This window comes from Poeciliopsis prolifica, unplaced genomic scaffold (genome assembly GCF_027474105.1).
Source record: "Poeciliopsis prolifica strain line A6 unplaced genomic scaffold, Auburn_PproV2 SCAFFOLD012, whole genome shotgun sequence".
Classification (NCBI taxonomy): Eukaryota; Metazoa; Chordata; class Actinopteri; order Cyprinodontiformes; family Poeciliidae; genus Poeciliopsis; species Poeciliopsis prolifica.
Window position 1 is genome coordinate 13,094,261 of NW_026562387.1, and position 25,038 is coordinate 13,119,298.

The 25,038-nt window shown below is 38.1% G+C and overlaps 1 protein-coding gene across 1 annotated transcript in view; it reads right to left on the reverse strand.

Annotated features, from left to right (window-relative positions):
- Positions 1–15,151: 15,151 nt before the first annotated feature.
- The window catches only part of ptprn2 (protein tyrosine phosphatase receptor type N2), a 139,340-nt gene continuing 129,453 nt past the window's right edge, over positions 15,152–25,038 (reverse strand). The window contains exons 19-22 of the mRNA XM_055037541.1: positions 24,512–24,565; positions 23,423–23,487; positions 20,646–20,719; positions 15,152–17,243 (exon numbers count right to left, since the gene is read on the reverse strand). Coding sequence (XP_054893516.1) covers positions 17,172–17,243; positions 20,646–20,719; positions 23,423–23,487; positions 24,512–24,565 — 265 coding nt within the window. The 3' untranslated portion in view covers positions 15,152–17,171. The remainder of the gene's footprint in view (positions 17,244–20,645; positions 20,720–23,422; positions 23,488–24,511; positions 24,566–25,038) is intronic.

Genomic DNA, 25,038 nt, shown 5'->3' on the forward strand with positions numbered 1-25,038 from the left:
GTGCCATTAGGAAATCTGCAAATTTCACAAATTTGTTCTTAATCGAAGATTGGCAAGAAGACAAAAGGGAAATGAAACTCAAATGAACGCCTGCAGCAAAAAACTAAGACCTCATGCCAAACAAATCATTCCCATGGTGGAACATGGTGGTGGGAGTAGGATGAAATGGGAGCAGCTTAACCTATCACAATTATGCTTTTCAATGTGTTGGTTTATCAGAAAAAGATCTCATTAAGTTTTCACAAATGTGTAAAAGTTCAAGAGGTATTAGTACTTCTGCAAGGAATTGATTATTTGCATCTTTTTACACTGTCAAACTTAAAAACATTTGTATTCAGATGCATAAGTTTCTCTATGGTGTCAAACTGTTTATTAATTCAGAGTCATCTGCTCTTATTGTATGCATGGATGTTTACCAGTTGCTCTCTAGGGAACAGTAACTGAATGGTGCCAGAGACGAAACACCCTGAATTTCCCTGTCACATGTGCAGTGCCTTAGAAATAGCAGCATTCCCACATTATTTTGAATGAGTCTGTATTATTCATGCAGCAGAACTCTTGCACATGACCCAGCAACTCATTCTGCCCTTATTCCCATGCAGCCAGCAGTCTCTGAGGGTTTAATTAAACTGTGTCAAGGCGGAGGCCCATCTCTTGCCATTGGTTTAAAATCTCGCAAACGTTCCTCCCGCTGACTTGCACTCAGAGGACGTCGATGTCCTGAAGAGCAAAGAGGCGAGGCAGCGGCACAACGTCAAGCTCTTCGGTGTCAACCGGCGGCTGCTTGAGACAAAACAGCACCTGAGTGAAGTGGAGCGCCTATTGACACCCATTACAACACAGAGAGAAATTAGGTCACAAGTAAGTGTTCTACACTGTAAGACATATGAGAACAAAAAGAGAGCATCGATCTGAATCCGACTGATTTAAAAACCAGCTGCTGAAACCAAAAATCCTTCTTTTAAAATATCAGAACATAAGAGGAGGACCCAGTAAAAGGCTAAAATAGTTCTCAAAACATTTTTTATAGCCCTAATTTCCCTTTGTAAGTTCATGGGAATCCAAAACTAGACCTCATAATACAGTCATTGTCAGTGACTTAGAGTATCATTCAAATAAGGCTCAATTGTCAGGTTAAAAGTATTGTTTGAAAATAACAACCTTTAAGCAGGTATTTAATATAATTTTTAGTAGGTTCACATGTTTAAATATTTATTTAGGTCAGGTGTAACATTATCGATTTTTTTAACTGCTAGTAGAAAATCTTCATAATTAACACAAATAAAGGCGTAAAACGTCAGTTAGTGTGTTATTAATACATCCCTTAGTGAATTTAGTGAAACAAACTATTCTAATAGTAATATTGAATATATGTGCACATGGAGAACTTTGTTACAAATGTGACCTAACGTTTTAATTCTTCATATAAATACAAGTTTGTTATTTTAATGTAAGTTTTTTTTTGTCGTTGAAATTATGAATTCTCATTGTAACTGTATCTTCGCACTAAGAGAACAAAACTAGTTTTTAGTTGTAGTTTGCTTAAAGATGTGCCTTTTGTAGATATAAGAATACAAAAGGTAATTTCTGACACAATGACTAGGTTTTATAGCACACAGTGTGAAATCTGTCAATTTTAACAAGAAGACAACCCACTTGTCAACTTGTCAGGATGGAGAGGAAGTAAGCTGGGATGCTGTCTTATACAACAAGCTATCAAGCTATTTTATGTACTTATCTTGCTAGCAGGCTAAAAATAAGCCAGCATGTCAGCAATCAGGCTTACTAGTTACACAGTTAAACTAGTGAGTACAGCAATTCTTTGGTTAGCTTGCTAAAATTGAAGTTTATAATTCAAATTTAAAAACATTTCAATATTCCTACAGGGAAATAAAATGCTGCATCTTGTAGAGTTTTTTTTTCAGAGTCGTTGCAGATACTGGTGACTGTGGGCATGCCGGAACTGCTGTAGCAGTCTGTAACACAGTGATCTGAACAAGCCTCTGACAGAATACACTGCTGTTGCATAACAGTCGCATGGCAATGATTCTCAGAGGTTTCCCAAATACTTCTGAAAAACTACTTTTTTGCACTATAATGTCCAGATGTTCCACAGTGGTCCCAGGAACAGATAACCTGGTGTCAGAGAGATTACACTCTGCACAGCAGACTTACAAAATACATGCAGTACCCTGCTGTAAAACATGAAGGACCTAAGATTCCCCCAGAAGCACAGTTTACTCTGTCCATTCTTCCAGACAGCTTCAGTGTTGCAATTCTAGTCCAGTCTGTTGCCCAGGTGAGCAATGCAGTATTTATATTCCTCAGCTTCTTCTTGAATCATTGAAATAGTGCTCGACCTATTTCTGTTTCTCCTGAAATCTACAATTATCTTTAGTTAGTCAGACTATGTGTTTAGATAGTCTGACAAGCCTTTGCTTTGGTCACATTCAAGATGTGATTATTGTTTCCCCAGCAGCTCTCTGTATGCAGCTTCTTCACCATCTCTGATAACGATGGTCTTTCAGATGACTGCAGTCATTTCCGGAGATGACAAGAGTCTGTTTTGTATTGGAAGTCAGAGTTGTACAGAATGAAAATAAATGGTGAGAGTTCAGTCCCCCATGGTGCTTCTGTGCTGTTTTCCACCTGGTTGGACACACATCCCTTCAGTCTTACAAACGTGGTCTGGTGATTGTTGAAGCCTCTACCTATCATCAGGAGTTTCTAGCAAATCAAATCAGGTTGAATTGTGTTCAATTCTCTGGAGAAATTAAAGAACATGATTCTCACAGTGCTGAAAAGAAAATAACTTAGCTATTTAGTGTGAAACAACTTGCTTATAGGCTGCTTTATATTCTCTTCTACTGTCTTCCGAGGTAGTTAGACTGCTGTCAGGCTAGTTAACACTCCTATTTCTAGCTCCAAAGTTAGCTTAATTGTAGGCTGTGTTTGTTGCAGTCTGTTATTGATGTTGTCCTCGGGTCAAAATGTTCCGCCACTGTGTTAAAACCTCCCAAAAAATTCACTAAATGTTATTTTTTTGACTTGAGATTTTAAGACTTTTCCTAGATTGGCCAAAACAATAGAAAAAGTTAAATGTTGCTTTTCTTTACATTTCCATGTAAGCTGTACAAAAAAAGGTACAAAGATGGTCTTCGGGTCAAAATGACGCATGAGGCAAATAGAGTTGAAATGAAGGTCACAGAGTTATTTACAAACCACAGAATGTTACAAAGTTTTAGTTGTTTAGTTTAGTAGTTCCTCTTCTGATTCAGAAGAGGAAGTAGAGGATGTATCCAAAGAAGAAGATGGAGAGGAATACAACCCAGAGCATGATGAATCATCTTCAGAAGAAGAAGAACCAGGGGATGCGAGTTGTGCTTGATGTGACAGAGGTACTGAAGGGCCACAATGTGACATGTGACAATTTCTTCACCTCTTATGAACTTGGACAGCAGCTCCTGAAGAGGAAGATCACCAAACAACAAGCCTGAGCTCCCACCTGCACTGCTTCCGTCAAAGGAGAGAGAGGTCTTCTCCTCAAAGTTTGCCTTCACACCCACCACCAAAGAAAAACAAGAATGTAGTTCTTCTAAGCACACTGGACAAAGATGGCGACATTAGTGATCGTGAGGACAGGAAGCCAATCATCATCCTGGAATACAACCGCAACAAAGGAGGTGTGGACAACCTAGATAAGGTGATTGAAACATATAGCTGCAGAAGAATGACAGCCCGCTGGTCCCTGGTCATCTTCCACAACATCATTGATGTGTCCTCCTACAATGCCTTTGTGATTTGGAGAGAGATTAACCCAACCTGGATGTCTTGTAAGCACAACAAGAGGAGGGTGTTCCTGGAGCAGCTAGGAAAAGCACTTGTAACTCCAGTCATTGAAAGAAGGAAGCATGTCCCCCGCACAGAAGCCTCAGCAGCAGTTGTGAAAGCTATTCAGAGTGCAGCAGTTCCTGATCAACCTGAGGATTCATCTACCACAGCCACTTCCCCAGCTAAGGCAAGTAAAAGGAAGTGATGTCAGTTCTGCCCTCAAAAGAAGGACAGAAAACACATACTGTGTGCAGCAGGTGTAAGAAATATATCTGCAAAGGCTGTGCACTTGCATACTGTCCCACATGTGCTAATTAGTTGAATGAATTATGTTATTTTTCATACTTTTGTATTGTACATTCTCTTAAATTTCTTTTACTTTTCACTGGAGAAAAGTAAAAGAAATTGAGTCATTGACATGAATAAAAATGCATTCATCCTTTTTGCACATTTTTTTTATTTTCTTAAGCTATAGAAATTCAAGTAATTCACCACATTTTGACCATAGACCAGTTGAAATTTGGTGTTTAAAATTCAATATAGCTGCTTATATTGGGGGTTTAGTGAAGACGGGTCATTTTGACCTGGAGGACACAGGGTGTATACAGAAAATGAGGACAAAAGGAGGGTTTTAAATACAGTGCTGGTTGCTGCGTTTAGATGCACGCCTGATTAAATTAAAAGTACATAAAACAGAGTAATCCTTTTTCTTCTTCAGAATCATCTAATTGGTTTGTTGCTGTATTGTTCACCGATCATAGCATATCAAATAAACTTTCAACACACTGTGCACACTCTGTTGCAAAGGGAGTTTTTTTTTTTGCCTGTGGACAATAAAAAAAGCTGAATCCTAAATGATAGAGTTCTTCAGGGCTGCTAACCATTAAAGAAAAAAGACATGAAAGTTTGAAAATCCTCATATTGTGGATCAGCTGTCAGACAGAGATTTAGGATTTAAGAGATTTAAATTGGAGTGAGAATATTTTTCCAGTGGTGCACTCAGCAGATTAGAGGTAAGGCGAGGGGGTGTTTCATCAGTTGGAGAAAGCGTTCATACTTCCACCTCCAACAATTACTTGGAGCATATTTATCTAACTGACTTGTTTCTCAATTCAAAATCAATCAATCCTGAAACATAATTTTACATAAACCTGTTTTTTTTTTTTTTTTTTTTGTATATTGTTTTGGGGGTGGTGGTTAAAAGGCAGCTTTTTCTTCACACTTAGCAAAATTAAACACATTTTCACATTTGAGTGAGTGGCTGTTTCTTTGTTCTCAGGGGTGTTTTGATTGTGCTCCTGTTTACCAGAAAATAACTATTACTTGTGCTTGTTTTGAGAATTGAGGAATTATTTATACAAGCCAAAACAGCAGCCCTGAATTTTGTGCTTGTTTACAAGTTAGATTGGGTGCATGAATCCATGGCAATTTCAGAACTGTGGCACTACACCAGACTATTGTTAGAACGATGTATGAGAGGAAGTAAAGTTTTTGTCTGACTGAGTTGCTGTTTTTCTGACAGACACAGAAACTTCTCTGGACAGTCTGGGTGCCACTTAATCCCCAGATAGAGGAGAGAGAAGCTCTGCAAGAAATTGGAGGTGCAAAATGTACTTATTTTGGGTCCCAGTTTGCAGAAGACAGACAGAAAACTGTTTAGTTGCACTCTTGAAAAGCAAAGTGACATTGTTTGGGGGGAAAGCTGTCCAAACCACTGCTGGGAATTAAACGGTTTTCTACGTTGCTGTACAACTACATTGTTTTTCATCATTACATATTTTCTTTACGGTGAAACATGGTGGTGGCTTCGTCATGCTGAGATGATGCTGTTTTTCAGCAGGGTTAGGAGACCTGAATAGGGCGTGATAGACGAAGAATTTAAGAAATTATTAGGTCTCGTTTTTGCGTTTTTACTTCAAATTGTTTTTAATCAACTTTTTCTTTTCTCTCCAGTTCAAGTATTTCATTTGTTTTCACACATCTGTCTCTTTCTGGCAAATAGCCCTCACACAATCTCTCAATCTCTTAATCATGTCTCAAATACTTGTTTTAAAAGGTTCTCAAAAAGATTTTTCTCAATGTCAGGAGAAGTCCAGCATCTAAACATAAAATGCTGCTACTACAGGTTTGAGGACAGCAATTTCAAGTGCAATGAAAACCTCACCTGGAAAGCTTCGTCTTCAACGAAAACTGGAGTTTCCCCCTCAGATGTTACTCTGTGACTAAAATGATCTGGAATATGTTTCAGGGGTGAGACAGTTTCCGCATAAAAGCGGAGTGCTGATTAGAAGCAAACTCTGAATTCAGAAAAATGTAAAAAAAAAAAAGAAGAAAAAAAATCAAACTGTGAGACAGAAATATAAAAGGGACAATCTACAGCCCCATTTAAATGACAAAAACACCGCTCTCCTGCTGCGCGCAATCAGCACAAAAACATACAAGCAGCGACTAGACGAAACAATATGTAAATCACTCTGAGCTGCCTCTGAAAGAAGCATTTACTCCCCTTATATGGAGGCTGTTGACACAAATATTGTGCTATTTGAACTTTTTTTCCCCCCAGAAAGTATTTATGGTTTCCGCTCTCACAGTAGAACACAAACATATAAGGTGTCTTGCAGATTAGACTGGTTGTTATCAAGAACATGCACTTTCACTGAGTGCACCAACAAACACTGCTATAATAGTCATTTACATTCAGTATCTGTGTTGTACTTTAAAGAACCATAAAAACTGCTTAAGAAGTTGTTTTTCTGTGGCATTCATCTTGAAGTTAATATTTTCAGTTCTGCCGGGACCCAAAATTTTAGTGCTAAAGGAATGGTTTAGAACATTTTGCCTGTTCATTCTCTTGACTGTGAAAGAAGAAAGCCACTGTGCCTCCACAGAGAGAGCAACAACACTCCACAGTGGAGAGAAAGACATCATCACAGACCTTTTGAAAGCAGCAGAGAGCATGTTCCTTTGAAGTAAAAATCAGACCTATCTGAGATCAAATGATGGTCAAAGTGCCTCTTTAATATTGATGGATAATTTCAGAAAAGCCAGTGATCAAACATAAAACACTGCTGGATTGTCTGCATGTGGGAAGATTGAGTGGAAAATCAGTACTGCTGTCATTATGCTGTATGCATGCACCTAAAGGAAACATTTTCAGGAAAGTACACATATGAACAGCTTAAATGAAAAGAGATAAATAAAGCAGTAAAATGAGCATCTATTTTTTTTAGTTAAAAAAAAAATTCAGTCAGTTTTCTTTAAAAAATAAATTTTCAGACTTTGTCACATTTCAGCCATAAGCTTCTGTGTAATCCATTGCGATCTTTACAAGACATAATTGTGAAGTACAAGGACAAATAATATGAGATCATTTCACAAGTTGGACTTTGAAAGCGTGTCAAACAGTCAGCCTTTAAAATAAAGTCATAAGAAGTTTAGTTTAAAAATCCCCTAAAGCAACAGCAGATGAGTAAAATACAGTGTTCTGGTGAGATAAGACCAAATTGTAATTTTTTCAAATGTGGAATGTTACACATATTTAAAAGTGAACACTGCACATCAACATGAACACAACAATTACATTTTAATACATGGTGGTGGCCGCACAGTGCTGAGGAGATCCAGAGGCAAAGCTGGTCAGAGGTGATTTCACCTGTCAGGAGGGGTTAAATAAAAATACACGCTGCAATTAATGTTTATAAATGTGATGGTCATGTAACATTTACCTTCCACCGCCCAATTCTTCACTATTTTGTGTTGATCTATCACACAAAATCCCAATAAAGCTTGTGGTTGCATAAGGAAAGATGTGAAATTTTTCACAAGTATGCACAATTTTCATCCCACTACATAGTGGAAAAGGAAACAAATGTTTCCATTATCAGAAATGTAAATATGTATAAGCAGAAAAACATAACCCTTTATTTTCTGGACTATATTCTGCAGTAATAGTTTGTGTAGCGCATGCCTCATTTTTATGTTTGTCCAAAATGCATCAAGTGAATGTCAAAAGAGTCAACTTCAAAAGAAGGTTTAAAGGAGTCATCTATTGGTCTAATATGCTCACTTTCAGGCAGATGATGTGTAAAGCAATGTTTTTTTTCTACATTTCAGCCTTGCAGTAACCACAATTTGGTTTGAGTTTCTACAATCATTTCACATTTAAGTTAATCTAAAAGGTGTAACTGCACAAATGAACAGATTACCACCTAGGTAGTTAGTGTAAACACTTATTTGTTTTATCGATTCAGTGTGCAGCCCTCAACACGTCCCTGTCTGAAGAACAGCTCAAGAAAATGCATCATCACGCTGCCTGCCCGCTCCACCTTTCTCATTGGCTAAATTTTGATCAGACATCAAAGTTGCTGATAGGCTGCCACGACGGCGGAGAGTTGTTGTTGTTGCTAGGATGACTGCCAGCTCCGAAAGCTCAGCAGGATACATGTAATGAATCATGGATGGTTGATTTTTCTCTAAGCACCCTAATCTGTGATGCAGATGAGCCCAAAGCCCACCCTTCTCCTTCAAACACACACACGCACACGCACGCACGCACACACACTCTGTACCTCTGGATGGGTTCATTAAAGGGAAAAAAAGATCAAGTTCAGATTTTAAGGGCTGGCATTTCAAATGGTTTCCAAAGGAGGTGGGGGAAGAGGAATAATAATGTCAATTCTAATGCAAAACAGAGAGGTTAAAGGTTATTATCAGTTGTTTATTGAAGGGGCAAAGACCAGTGGTGACCCCTGAGATTGCCCTATGACTTGCAAATCTTGAAAAATCCCTGAAAAGGAGAATGCCTGCAAAAAAAAAGAAAGAACACAGAAAACTCAATGTTCTTGTTTCACCAACTCATGAAAGAGCCCCATTAGTGTTTACAAAAGGTCATCAATTGCAGCACAAATGCGCTACTGTGACTTAACAACAGCCTTGGGCATTTTTAATATCACACTGTTACTCTGCTCAGAGGGCACATGGGACTGTGTTTAGCTCACAACATTGGGGAGGATTCTACAGCCCTCCAACTAAACCACAGCACGCGTGACTTATTTATTCCTGTCCTGTAAAAGTAAAAAACAAAAAAAAAAAAGAAAAACAACAGCTGTTTTATATAAAGCAGGAAACAGTTAAACTGTTCAGATGAAAAATTTCTCGTATAGACAGTGAACATTACCCACTGAGGGTAGGACAGTGTAAAAAGCGGTAATTACCGCCAACAGATGACAGACAATATGGACCTGCTGCTTTAATGCTACACGGAAGAAATACAGAATTGAGCAGCTACAGTGACTCTGCTGTATGTAAACATCTTGTGCTGTTTGACGCTGTGGGTTTTTCTTCGACTGGGGTGATATTTCCCTTGATGTAATTATATGCTATATATCAGAGTTGGCACATCTTGCTGCATCCTTCTGCTTTCATGTTAAACGGAAATCCTCTGGGTATATCTTTCGCTTTCTCTACTTTTTCTGCTACAGTGGTTTGCAAAAGTGTTTCTAGCTGTTGAATTTTTTTCACACTTTGTGAAATTACAACCAAAAGTTTCGATGCATTTGGTCATGTTTTGGGAGAGAGCTAACACATTAAATAATCAATGTGTCACAGTAAAGAGGTGGGCTTCAGCTTGATCACAAATGAAAATCCAAAAAGAGTGAGGTGCATTTATATCCAGGTATTGTTAAAACCTTATGCAATATGAAAAGCTTTCCTGAACCCACTAAAGAAATGCATCCCTGGATTATAAGGCTACCACCACCACCATAATTTAAGGGGGACCTTGCAATATTATTGCGAAGGTCTATGGAAGGAGGGTTGGAATTATGATTATAAGGGGGTTGTAGTTAGGGTTAAATTAGGGTTGGGAGGAGGGTTTAAAGAAGGAGGATTGGGCAGAGGATTGGAATTAGAGTTAGGAGTTTTAGAATTAGGGTTAAAATTATGGTTGGGAAGAAAGTTTTAAGGAGTTTTGGAGTTGTACCCCTTCTTTCAACCCTCCATCCAACCCTTACCCTCGTCCATTAGCCTAACCCTTACCACAACCCTCATGCAACAGTGAAGTTCCCAATTTACCAGTTACTTCACATTTTAATCTGTGTGTCATTTCCCTTTACTTCATAATTATGCACTACATTGTACATAAAATCCCCATAGGAGACTTTGAAGTTTGTGTTTTTAACATGACAAAATGTTACAATGTAAAAAAGGGATTGTATCTGAATGCAGCATTGTTGACTATTTTCTGTTTGACACCAAAACGCAATCTCGGTGGGGTGTCTCTTTTACATCCAGTCTCACTTTATCTATATTTTCCATTATTGGCCTTTTAATTAACCCAACGTCTTGATGCAAAAGTGCTTCCCTTGACAGTTCCGCTCTTTACTTTTGCTACCCTGTGCCCCCAGCTTTTCCTCCTGGCATGTCACCGAATGGATCCTTCAGCAGCCAGTTGTGTACCCAATGCTAATACCTCCTGACACGTTTGTTCACGCCGTCTTTATCATTAATAATTATGCAAAAGAGGGGAGTTCTCACCCGAGCAAAAGAAAGCAATCTCAGTATGCAAATGGTTAAGGTCCCTGTGGAGTGTGGCGATTAGATGTGTGTTGATAAACTCACTTATGATGAGTGACAGGGAGCGGGATTGAAGTCGCGCTGGTCAGTCCCGCCACAGACACTGATTAAAAACTCTGCAGCCAAATGCCAGCGAATCCCCAAGATGCATGATGGTACAGGGATGAAACTGTGTAAAATGTCATTGGGGCTATTGTGCGGCCATTAATAACCTTAGAGGAGGAAGCAAGAAGGGTAATGAGAGAAGATTTTCTCACTGATCGTCTTTGGCTTTCCTGCTCAGACAGATGTTGGGTATGACTCCTCACCTTTGTCTCATAACCTTTCACTGAATCTCTTTAAATATCACGGCTGGACCATTAATCCCGTGAAGCACTAATGTGACCCTTGTACACCTGGACTGAGTTGTGGTGAGTTTATGAATCTTTCACAAAATTTGGAAAAGCATCACATCTTACTATATGGAGTTTCTAAATGGTCCAAGGTGCAAGGAAAGCTTACAAAACATGCATGACTGCCAATTGTATCCCATAATGCTACTCATTGTGATGACTCATAGCAGAAGATAAGTTGATGTTATTGCCACAACTTTGGTTCTTTGAGCTACTGGATCATATGGTGAGCTTTCTTTCAAACTCTGTCATTGTGTAATACTTTTATATTTATTAAAAAATGATTAAATGTATTTTATTATTTCAACATAAGTTGACTGAAGACCAATCAACTTACATTGTAAAGTCTGAGGTATAAAGGTTGTTTTAAATAATTTTTTAAAAAGATGTGTAAGGATTGCCGATTTTTTTGGTTGTTTATCAAGTGTCTGATGTTGCCTACTTCAAACTTTCTTCCTAATGCGTCTAACAGAGAACAAAATCTGAAAGTTTTCTGTGAAGCTTTGTCCCTATGCCTTCTGGTGAAGAGCTGTATAATGATTCAAAAATATGAAGGCTAATATTCAATATTAGCCTTTCTTATGCTGCAGAAAAGTCAAACATTGTATCTGTTTTGATTGGAATATCAAGATTTCTTTGGGAATCAAGCTAATTTTCTCTATGGGGATGGTGGGAGTTCATACTTTAAACTACAAATGAGTTTTAAGTATGAAATATTATTCATGCAGTATCAATGTTCTGAGGATTTTGCAGCATCTTGATGGACAGCGATGAGTAAAAGGGGAGGAGAGAGCCTTTCAGGGAGTATAAGCTTAAAAGCTTGTTCGTTCCTTAATAAGATCAAAGGCATGGAGGCCTTGGACAGACATGAGAGGAGCAGCTTCTGCATTCTGCTCTTCATTCATTCCTAACAATGCAAGCAAAGAAGAAGAAAACAAGCTTTACTTTGTAGAGAAACCTGGACTAGATCCCATTAAGCAAACACTCAGGGACTTTCCAACAGTACTCCTCATGAAAATGACATGTTCGTCTTTTATTTTTTTCCTTTTATGTTTGATAAGCTAAAGCGCCTCTCAGACCTGGAGCCAAAATCTGAACGTGAAATGAAATGTTAAGCAGCTCTGCTTCTCTTGATTCCAGATAGACTTCTCATCTCCAGTACCTGGTGAAAGCATCAATTCTCCTTGAACTTTCCCACATTTGATCATATTCTATGTATTTTATTGGGGTTTCATAAGAATGTCTAATTGAAATCAAAAAGAGGTGAAAACAGACAACCTTATTTCCTTTTAACCCCCCCCCAAAAAATTATAGCATGCATATGAATTCATTCAACTGCAGTAATACCTTGCCTTTTACTGCAATAACATTTAAAAACTGACTTATTCCCACCCCAGTTTATCTCACCGATCCATCAAGTCAATACATAATCCATATTTAGACAATATGTCTACATTTAAACCAATTACACTTGATCTAATAAGCATATTTAAATGTCACGTAATCAGTTACAAATCCACAAAAACCTCAAAGTATATAAGCCAGACAGCACAAACCAAAATATACTAGTCTTTTCTTGTTTGATAATGTGATAATGTGAAAATAGTTGCAGTATTTTGGTTTATTTCTTGAAAGAATAGTGATGAGAATAAAAGTATATTTACTTATTTTTACTGGAGGCAGATGAAAACAAAGCACTTTCACATCTAATATGTTACTAACCATTTTGTGACCCATTTTTTCCTCCTGAATACTCAAATTAATGGTTGCATTTTCCTACATTTTTCATTGTGAAATAATGTTACTACAGTACAGGATTGATTTTGTGAGTCACATGTATTGATTGCTCATAAAATCTTTAAATAAATATCCAACAATTTCAGGTTGGGAATGATTCAAGTAATCTAAAATTATTTGATAAAAAGAAATCTACTTGGGCTTTTCATTAAAAACACCAATATCCAAGGACAGAGTCAACAGTGATTACAATAAACCACAGTGATCAACAAATGGGAAGGAGCTGTAAGACTCACTGAGGCTTGAGGCTGAAATGGCCCATTTGATTCTTGGCAGTATGGAGACCTCTCTGAGTTTTAATCTGCTTCTTCCAAGGTCAAATCGTTCATCGATTCTGAGATTCCCTATAAGCCTCCCTGTTTAGAGAGCTGTTTCCTAACATCGATCCTGTTAAGTTTTTTCTTCTGCTTTCTGTGGTTTTCCTCTTCGGTGGCAGTGCTTTTCATAACCAGGACTTTTCTTGGGCATTTACTCCAAGTTCTGGTCCCTGTGATGCTGCAGCGCTCCTTAGCCAGAGTAGGATGCTGAATTTAACTTTTCTCACTTTGCAGTCTTATCCAAGCTTAGGCTTTAATTTAGAAAAACCCTAAATTAAAAATCACTTTGAGTTAAACCAACCATCCAAGAGTGCAACGCATAATTTCTAATTTTGGGACTTTTACATTAATCCTCCCAAATGGAAGCTGACAGGATATCGCAGGCTATTGTAGCTAACCACATACCTCAGGAAGCAATTACGATGAATACGTTTTCTAATAAACTTGTTCCCTTCAGATGATAAGCAATTAAACATGCGTAATTATGGTTTCCATACAGTAATTTCTAAGCTGATTAGGTTTGTGTGCTTTACAAGCTGAATGGGGTGAATATTAATAGAGCTTTTTGGTTTGGAGTTGCTGGTTAGTGGTGGCAGCTCATCAGTGAATCATATGCAAATGAAGCCTCAGGAAGTGCATGAAGCTTCATTCCCACCTATTAGAACTGTCAGGGGAGGGAGGGACATGTCAGCGGGCAGCACATACATGAATATGCATCTGAATGAGAACCCCACGCACTCATTGTTGAGCAGTAGGAAATTATATATTCTCTATACATGCTTTTCATCACTTTTATACTTGTGATATGATCGGTATTTTCTTCTATGTCCCAGTTTTCTTTTTAGGGTATCCCACACCACAATGAGCAGTCTTTGTATTCACATTTAATGCTACATAGTTCTTTAGTCTTGTTTTCTCTTTCTGATCTTGTCTTTCCTGGGTCTGCAGTTCAACCAGATGTTTGTAAACTCCATACATAAGGAGAAAAAAAAGTTTTCCCCTTCACTGTCTGGCATTAAATCAGGAAAATGTTCAACATTTCAGAATAAATAGTTAGGATGTCTCCTTTAAGGTAATTCACGGCATTTCAGTTAAGTGAAGGGACACTTGTGGATGTGTTAAAAGGCAACCCCTCAAACACACTGCTTCCTTGTGTGATGTCATGATAAAATCACAACAAATCAGCCAAAACAATTAACGACTTGCAACAGTGAGTGACAAACTCTAGCACGATGCTTTTAGCAGCTTTATCTTTTTGCAAATACTTTGTTTCGTAAAACAGTTCAGTTCATAATTTGGTAGTCTATATACCAAATTACTCTGGTGTTGCATTTGACAACTAAAAGCTTTACGTGTAATTAGCGTCTTAGTTTTCCACCCGTCTTTCAGTCGACTGTGTCAATCCATCACAGAGCGCAACTATTATAATGCTACTACAAAACAACCTGGAATGCTGTCTGTTCTTCAGTTTAACATTTTACAGTTGATTTTCAAGATATTAAAACAAAACTTCAATATCAGTTTGTGGTATTGATATATTATTATTGTACTCTTGATAGATGGACAGCCACACCAATGTTGCCATCCATCCCTTTGATGTATAATCCAAAGGATTATAAATTATATAAGGGATGAATAATCAAAGGGATGGTTGGATGATACTAAGTCAAAAACCAAATCTTCCACAATCTTTTTTCATACTTATTCTGACCTGGAAATTACTTAAGTCATATTTCAGGTTTTGCCAAAGTGAAGAAAACCTGTTTTTTTTTTATTTTTTATCTCACTTTCAACTTTAGAATAAAATAAACTTAACTGAAACATTTTTTCAGATTGAAAACTTCCCCATGTAGCTGAACTCTAAATTACTGGTGTTAAAATGACAATGCTGTAACAGTTTAAATTTGACAAAATCAGGCATGGCATCATTATTTTAAGATGACATATTCCAGAGCTTTAAAAAAAATAACTAGACTCTCAAGACCTCAACTTGCTTTAATATGGCCCGACTTCCTCAGAGAGCAAAAAACAAAACTGATTTCATGTCACATCCCGGTTTCCTTCTGTGCTGCAGAAGCAACCATTTCATCTGTTCAAGCCAGTGTTTCCCCAGACACCAGCCTCCCCCAGGGATCACTTCACATCATCTTCCAGCATTCAATCAAACCCTGTTCAGTGGCCGGTCAGACAGTTTGTTCGAAACTGCAGCAGAATGATGTCAAGCAGTGCAGAGCAGAGCAGTGTTGTTTTAAAGTATGGTAGATTTATTATCAACCTGAATAAAGTCATCTTTTACTTCTCACACAAAATATATAGTTCTCACAGAGGCCCTCAGCATGTTTCAGATAGCATAATATGAGGATTCTTTAAGTCATTCAGTGTCTATCGAGCAAATATTCTGCACAATATACAAGCAATAGAGGGACAAATTTACCAAAATCCCCATATATTCTCTTGCTAAATATATAATTTTATTACTATTGATACAGGAGGACATGGTTTCTAAATAGAGGCTATAACTATCAGTTTGGTATATTTCACATTTAATATTCACAGAGATGTTCACGCACTGAACAGAAAATGTGAAATCGATGTGATACGTTGCAATTATTACAATCTGTGAGGCTTTTTTTTTTCTTGTCGTAGACCGAGATCCATAGTCACAAGAACACACATGCACATCAACATCTGACCATGTGATGCCGATGAATATATATATATACTAGACTAGTGTCTTCTGTTCACAGAAGGGGAGAAATGTACGAAGTTTTTAAATCCAGCAACAGCACTTCATCTGGAGGACAGAATCTGTACAGAAGGATGAATATTACAGGCAAAAATTTCATGTTTTTCTTGGTCTGAAAATGTTACAGTTGAGAGCTGCAGCATTTAAGTGACTGTCTTAAAGCAAAAACACAAACATAACATCAGTTTACCACTTGTCAGGACTATTAGTTTTTATTTTGCAAATAGTGCCTTTCAAAATATTTAATATTTTCACAAACCAAAACTTTAATTTATTTCATTTATCTATTTGATAGACCAACACAAAGTAGCACATTCATTTGAAAGAGGGAGAAGAGAAATTTGTTTCCAAGAATTTGAACAAATAAAAATCCTAAAAGGTGTGGTGTGCATTTGTTTTGTCACACCTTTATGCCTCTGAAAATCCAGTGCAACCAAGAGTCGACCTAAATCCATAAATCCAGCTGTTCTGTGAAAGAAACTGAGATCTGTTGCAACATTAGAGAACAAACAGCATGACCAAGACCAATAAGCCAGATTATAAAACAATAACCCAAGTTTTAAAAATCTCACAGATCATTCTTCAATTGATCATTTGGAAATGGCCAAATCGAAAACCTGTCATCCGACAACCTAAATGCACAAATCAGAGAGCATTAATCAGAGCAGTCACCATGGTGACTCTGGATGAGCTACAGTCATATTGACTCAGGTGGGAAGGCCTGATGACAGCACAACTATTATTGCGTATTCCACAAATCTGGCTTTTATAATATAGGAAAGTTGCAATGACTGAGATTTTAATTGAGCTTTTTGGCATACATGCAAAATGTTTAGGTAGTGGCAGCATACAAATACACACCACACATTTCTAACAATTTTTATTTTTCTTATTTTACAGTTTTGCACCATTTTGTGTTGGTATCTCATATAAAATTCCAATAAAATACATTGAACTGCGGGTTAGGATTTTGAAAGGAATATTATTATATAATTGGAATATTAGAATATTTAGAGATGTCAGCCACACAAAATAAATAAATAAATAGATGAACACAGACTCTACCACAATTTTTCTTTTAGGATTTCACACAAAAAATGTAACCAAGACAAAAAGAAAAAAAAAAAAAACATTAGCTGCAGCCGTAGAGATTTTAACAGATGACAGCTCAGTTAGTATTCTTCACGTGACGTTACATACACATCTCATCAGTGGCACTGCAACAGTATGTTCAGGAACAACACCACAGCATAGAGAACCATGGGTTCATATTCAGAAATTGCACAGTAGGAACACAGATCTGCATCCATTATCCTCAATCACCACAACATCCATCAAATCAACGTTCCAACTCTGTAATTCATGAATACGAACGGATCCGGCACGATATTCAGTATACAGCATTGTATGAAGGTGCAGAGGAGGTTGCAACAGAAGAGGAGACTGGAGGGCAGCGGTGTCTGCACTGAGTGGGCAGAGAAGACCGGCGCTCCGAGATGGAAGAAGAGAAGGTCTTTACTGAGGGAGCGCTTTCAGGATGGCGTTCACCTCCTCTGCCACGGCCGTCAGAGCAAACTCAAACTGCTCCTGCGGAGAAGAAAGAAGAAGATAAAGTGTTAGTGTGTGTCCAGATTTGCAGCACGCCTTGAATGCCATTTAGAAATGACTGACAGCTGGCGCCTCCTCCTCCTCCTTTGCCTCCATATCTCCTGACCCCGGCTGGGCCTGGCCACCATCTCGAGCTGAATCGCTCCGTGAGCTTTCAACCTGAAGCGCACGCACAGCCCAGCACCTACATCGATCCAGCCAGGTGTGTCTTAGAATGCAGCTTTGTGAGTCAAACTGTCTATCAGCTTTTTTTTTTTTTTTTACTCTGTGTGTTTTATTGTGAAACAGTGCATGGTTATCCCAGAGGAACTGATTGATGTCTGCCCTGTGGACCTGCTGCTTTTATATTCCTCTCCTCTCCCCAGGCTGCAGGCCATGGGGTCTTCTCGCAGAGAAAAGGGTACGTAGGAAGTTTGGAGGGAACAGTCTTCAGATGTGTCAACACACAGCCTGCCATGGTGTGGCCTGAGGATAGGCTGAATCAATACTGCAAAGCCACCAGTGGCTGCGATTATGTGGAGTGTCTATTTTCGCGTGTCCTCTGAAGTTGTGATGGTCCAGAAAAATGTATAAGTTCATCCACATTTGTCTCCAACTCAGTTAGACTCGTAGTTTGAGTTCAAAATTTTTAAATAGTTTTTGAATCCTCCTTTGCCTGGTTCCCATTTAAACCACTGGGGGGAGATCAATCTCTGCTACACAGATCAGAAATTGATGTTAGAGAGGATGAAATGTTCTCACATGTATCATAGTTGCCACATACAGACATCTGTCAAAAGCAGCCACCACCAAAAATGATTTAATATTTTTTCAATTGTTGTGTTCAACATAAACATTACATGTATGGAGCACATGATCAGCTCCACGTTGATCTAAAACAATAGGTCTATAGCCAAGCTGTCAACAGGAAGCCTCTGCAAACATTCACTGTTGAAAATACAAAAAGGTAAAGAGATTAACAAATGGGGTAACACTTTATGGACTGATGAAAGTAAGATTGTTCTTTTTTTTTTGGTTATTACAATTTGTCAAATGACCCTCAAAAAACAAATTCAAGCCAACTAATTGAAGCATGGTGGCTTCAATTTGTTGGGGATGTTTCATTTATGCGTGTGCTATTCATCACAAACCAAGAATCATCAAGACTTGTGAAGTAATCATGTTGCACAATGCTGAAGAAAAGACAGTGACTAAACACATCATTAAGCAAACACCATTGTGGTTCCAGACCAACAAAATCAAAGTTATGGACTGGCCAGCACAATCCTCACATCTTAATTCAATGGAAAACTTGTGGAAAGACATCAGACATGTTGTTTCTGAGATTAAACCAAGAAAAGCAGAGAAACTGTGGAACATAGTGCAATGATAACAGCAGTTAACACAGATATGAAGTCGTTCCCACAAATGGTGGTCATACAGCTAATTAATGTTAGGAATTTTTTAGTTTGAGCAACAAATGTTTGAGTTTGTAGCCTTGGTTTTTTAAGACAATGTAGAGAAACTGCGAGCCTACATGCACCACGGCTGTTTTGTTGCACAGAGGATGTGTCTCGATGGTACCCTAATTGGATGATTGATTTCATTAAATCAAGACTGGACTAAATCAAAGTAGACAGGCCAGATTAATGAAATAAGAACTTGTTTGCTTAACCTTCAACCATTTATTTTGAGGCTTAGTCACTTTTTTAAATGTGGCACTATTATCTTGAACACAAGAATGTCTATTGTGCTCCTCTGCCAGTCATTCAAGCTCATCTGTCTTTGATATTAGGAAGTTCAATTTTACTCAATTTAATTAGAAATAAAATTAAGCACATCATACATTTAAGGGGCTGAAAAGAAAATGATAAAACGGAATCATTATCAATCTGAATTTCTCATCTAAAACCCAGATTGAAATGCATTATACACCACTGACAGGAAGTCAACATGGGAGCGTAAAAATAGGTTGAAATTTATATGATGTTTACGTTTTAGAAGTACATCTTGTTTTTCTCTCCACATGAGTAAACACTGGGGTTTCTGTTGGATTATTTCTGAATGCAGTGGCTACTCTCAATAACACAGTGCTTTGCATGTCAATACAGAGTGTGCGTTCATACGTGCAAGTACCACATCCAGACGTGAAACTACCAGAGCTCACAAGCTATTCGATACGACCAATATTAGTTTTATATTAATTGTAACACGTTTCCTTATAAATTGTTGTAAATTTAACTGCTGTTGTTACATCTCATTTGAGATCTTTACCAAGACAAATAAATCTAACAACAATAAACAGTGGAAAAATCATTAAACATAAGGAAAAAAAATGAAGCTAACTCTACATTTCATACCTCATTACAATCTAATTTCTTTGAGGAGTCTGCAAAGAGGAATCAACCATATACTGCTGTAATTCCTGTCAAACCGAAAGAGTCTTTGAAAAGACTTTCCTCTGCAGAGAACGACTTAAATAGACTGTTCAGAAACAGTGCAGTGTGTAAGCAAGAAGCTCCCACTCTCTCCCACAGCAGCATCAATTTTATTATTATCCTCACAAACTGGGAGTAAAACAAAAAGGGAAAACTGTGTTTGAGTTGAGGATGAGGAAAAATGGCTGTTGTAATGTGAACTATGCAGAAAAGTGTCTGTGATGCCTGAAAGGTGAGATTGGGACAATATCCAACATTTTGTTGAAAATGATTCCTTTAAAGCAAATCTACTACAATTATGTAAAATATAAGAAATGAAACAGGCAAAATCTAGGCATTTAAATTCATATGCCTAGATTTTTTAGCATTTAATTTTATGGCAGATTCAAGCTGCATGCACATTTCTGTATTACAATTCTGCATTTTTTTGAATTTCAAACCAATAGAAGGATGGTTGGATGGATAGATGTAAAGTTGCAAAAGAGTTGAAACATATTCCAGACTTTTCCAGAATGCAAAAAAAATCCCTGTAGATATTTTTGTTGGGAATTACTGTAAATCATTTTGGGCTCTAAATTATATTCTGATGAATATTTTCATGTAGATTTGACCATCATTCATAACTTGAAAAAAAAATGTTTACACCCTGGAGAAGTAATCACACATTTCAGCAATACTTTATCCATCTAATTTATTCAAATCATATAAATGTGCAAACATATTTCTTTCAAATTTGGGGTAATTTTCTTTGGGCCCTACGATAAATGTGAAGTTATTGTCCCCTAAGCGATATTTCTGTAATCCTGAAAGCAGTTATCAAATAGAGCATCATCATCATTTCCTCTGATCCTGTGTGTACGAAGCAAACAATCATTACTCTAAAATGCCTAAAACCCCGTTGCCCTCCCTGTATTCCCATCTCCTCCCTCCCCCACTCCGCTGACTCAAAGCCAGGGAAACTTACCTTTGTCTGGACCATGCCAGCTCTCTGGTCTCTCAAGTGCTCCAGGGTAGCGGCAATATCAATCTCTTTAGCACCTGCAACAGAGCGAGAATTGGACTGAGTTCAAAGCGACGCAGTAATCCTGCTCACATCTGTCAATCTCTTTTTATGCCATGCTGCGCTCCCTTTGGAACAGCACAGCGATTGAAAATTATTACATTCATCCTCGGAAAAGAAAACTTGGATGGAAGCCATGGACTGTTTCTTGATAAAATATGCATAGATTTTTTGGGGACATAAAATATACAGCACACTTTGCCTTCACTACAGGAATCACATTCAAAAGACAACGTCCGACTCGCTTATTATAACGGTTTGCTCTGCAGCAGTGATTTCAATGATTAACCTGTGCAACAGTTGCTTCACCTGTAATCAGCTTCCTTTCAGTCTTTGATGTTTCTCAGGAAAATCTCACGCCATTCCAAATGTATGGGTTGAAAGCAAGCTGGAGCTGATTTGAGGATAAGAGGGCTCTAGAAAATGCATCTAAGAGAAGCAAACAACATTGCGAAGAATATATTTATGCCTGTATGTAGGAGAGAAAGAGGGGAAAAAATGGGACTCAATGCACTCAAAGGTACTCCAGGGTTCCGACAGGACTTTCATGTCTTAGATTAGCTGGAACCCAAAGTTACACTGAAGAGAAAGCTCTCTGGCCGAAAGGGAAAAAGAAAGGTTTTTGGAGTGCGAGCTTACGTTCATTTCATGCCTTTTGATTCCAGATGCAGAAAACAAAAGGTTGAAAGCGGACGGCGAGTCAGCTTTCATCACCACAGGCAACGGCACATTTGTCACAGTGGTACTTGAATTGCACCAGGAAGGGTCAGTCTTATTACTGTTTAACAGACAGTGCAGCGAGGCGTCCTTTTAACCTCTTCTGACTGGGCTGGCTCGCTAAAGGGGTAAAGGGCAAAGATCAGGGGCCAAAGAACTGACTAAGCCATGGAGGGACAAAGTCTGAGGCAACAATAGATGCTTATAACCTGGATTTCTCAAAAGAACTCAGAAGACAAATTAAACTGTTTATTCATCCAAAATAAGATGACTAAACCTATTCCACTTCTTCTTTAGCTGCTGGTTTCAGAAAATATGTTTATTTACAATCCCTTCCAAAATGTATCCGTGCCCCTTGAGCATTTTTACATTTTGTTGTGTAACTACTACAGACTCCAACATGTTTTCCAAGGATGGTTGAGAAATTATCAGAGGTTTGTCTGAGAACATTAGAGAACAAGCACCATCATGAAGACTCAGGAACGCAGTATGCAGGTCAGGATGAAAGCTGCTGATGTGTTAAAGGGTTACGTTACATAAAAAAACAATATTTTAAGTTTTGAACAACTCATGAGGTTCATTCTATCATCTGAAAATAGAAAATCCAACTCAATTTGATTCAATAAACCACATAAAAAAGCTGCTGAACCAAAGTGTTGTGTAGGACTAAAGCAGATGAAATTAAGCCATGAATAAATAATAATAATAATATATATATATATATATATATATATATATATATATATATATATATATATATATATATATATATATATATATATATATATATATATATATATATATATATATATTATATCTATATATATATATATATATATATATATATATATATATATATACAAAGATAAAATATACTGTAAAGACTACAAGTAAAACTAGAAACTAATGGTAAGCACAACTGTTATTATAAGCTTGTCACAATTGATAGGAAGATGAATGGAATGGAATCCTGGATAAAACTCTTCTAGAAAGTCATACACAAGCAGTAAAGCAGGATTGTTTAGGTTAAAGCATGTTCATGTATTAGAATGCCCTAGTCAAAGTCAAGACCTAATTCAATGGAAAAGTTAATGCAATACATGAAAACTGCTTTTGACAGATGCTCTCTATCCAAACTCAGCTACAATTAGTTTGCAAAAAGACAATGAAGATACGAAGAGAGACGCATCCCAAATGGGTAATGATTCAGAGAGGCTGAATACAAATTCAAATATTTTTACTTGCAGAATTTTTTTTTTAAAAAAAGTGTTATTTTCCATCCACTTGATAATGACTTGACTTTGTGTTGATTTGGCACATAAAATCCCACTGAAGTCTGTGATTGTTCCAAATTTCTGAATACCTCTGCAAAGCACTGCAGGTTTGTGCCACGGGAGCGCGACACAGAGATAATCACATTCAAAGCAAAACTAATAAAGAACCTTGAAGATTTCCATCAATGCTAACTATGTTCACAGTTAGCAGCATAAATGCATAAATTGCAAAAAGAAATTGTCAACACCGTTCTTTTAAGAATAAATCAATAACAAAATCAACAATGTTCCATTAAATATTAAATATTGATTGGAACCAACAGAGCAAACAGCTGTTTTTAAAATAAATTTTCAACTTTAAACATTTCATTTCCATGCATGCGCTATCTAAATTCATCTTGCAGCTGCCGGTGCAGGTCAATACAGTGTGAAGGTTGCTTAAATAGATAATTACGAATGTGGGCGGAGGTTTCTTTTTCATTTCCCTTCCCTGTCTTCCCTCTTTGTTCCGATCTCCCCACTCCCAGCAGCTACCCCCCTCGTCTCCGCTGCCTCTCCAGGCCTCAGAGAAGTCACCCTCTAATGCATCCCCAAGACCCTCCGAGGAGAATGAGAGGCTTTTGCGTTGCCAGGGTTTCAAACCAACAGAGAGAGAGAGAGAGAGAGAAAAGGGGAGCCATTGATCGTTACCTTTAGCCATCCTATTGAGGACCATGTCAATCAGGATGTAGGTCCCACTCCTACCGGCTCCGTCACTGCAGAGACAGGAGAGATGCAGAGATCATTAAGGTGGCGGCACAAAACGCTTTAATCTCAGAGTGTTCTTCTTATTAGGAAACAAATTGCTCATTTACATCGGCATCTGCTGTGAGACTTTTGAGTATACTTAAACACAAATTAGTCCATGCATACAAAAGCGCACTTCCTTCTTTGCATAAAACATGATGCTAGATGTAAAGCAGGAGAAAGAAAATGATCGAAGTCCTTAGCGTTCTTGGGAGAAATACTCAAACAGATCTGAATATTTCCAATAAATGTAATTACGCTAAACCTTTGCACATGAGCGCATGTCTGGCCTTGAGAGTGACTGTTGGAGAGAGAGAGCGAGACAGAGAGCACAAGAAAGAAAGAGAGAGTGAGAGAGAATGGTTTTCTAAGGCACACTGGGGACAAAAGCTTTTAAATTCATGCACCTCAGGAGCAGAGGAGAGGTTGAGAGGCCAGGGGCGGTACGAGAACAGCTTTTGGAGAGCCTTGCTTTTCCATTACTCCAGAGATAGCCCCATGAAAAGCCTCCCTTTGTGCCCGTCGGCCATTCAGTAGCTCTGCATGTTAATTGCAAACAAGGCGTGGACATCTCTCTAATAAAGGCACAGCCAATAAAAAAGGAGAGCTGCCTGAGCACCACGGCTTCATTAATCCAGTGCTAGATGCTCGGCTCCTTAGAGAGGGAAAGAGCAGGCTTACTGGCCCCATGCACGACTTAACAGGATGTGACTATCAAAAGTGGTCTGACAGATACTTGGTGTTTAATGCAAGCCAATCAAAGCTGGTTAACTAACTCAGCCATATGGGAAATGGAATGGTCTACCATTCAATAAGCTTGTGCCACATTATTTACATAAGAAACAGAGAGCGGAATAAATAGCAGTGGACTTAGAGTGGATTTTAAAATATAAAATGGTAACACGCACACACACACACAAACCCACGCACACACACCCCCACACACACACCCCCCCCCACCCCCACACACACACCCCAAACAGGTGTATTTACCTGCAGTGAACAATTATCGGGCAAGATCGGCCACGGTAGCACTTGTTAACCTTTCTGGAATAAAGCAAAAGAGAAAAGATCATGTTACTGCAAGCTTGATGAAAAAAACCTCAGATGCAGGGGGCTGGAATAGTTTCTTCTTGGTTGAATAAAAATAGCGATAATCACAACAAATGTGACTCAAGAGGCACTTGTGCACTACGATCTGGATAAACATTTACAATAATCTAAGCAACAAATGCAAATCTGAGATGCTTCCTCCTCCTCTTGTCAATCAGAAACTCATAAATACATCCATCATCAGGTTAGTAACAGTGAATCGCTCTCTGACGTGTGAGAGATGGACGTGGTGGTGTGATGTTGTGATTGTGGTACGCCAACGCATTAAGCTCGGCCAATTATGAATGTTATACACCAGGGGCAACGGTGAAGGCCAACAAGTCTTTTCACACCCCGTAGCTGCCATGGCAACTGACTACGCCAAGACCTTCTATCAGCGCCTCTTCGCTTCCTTTCATTTCTCCAAT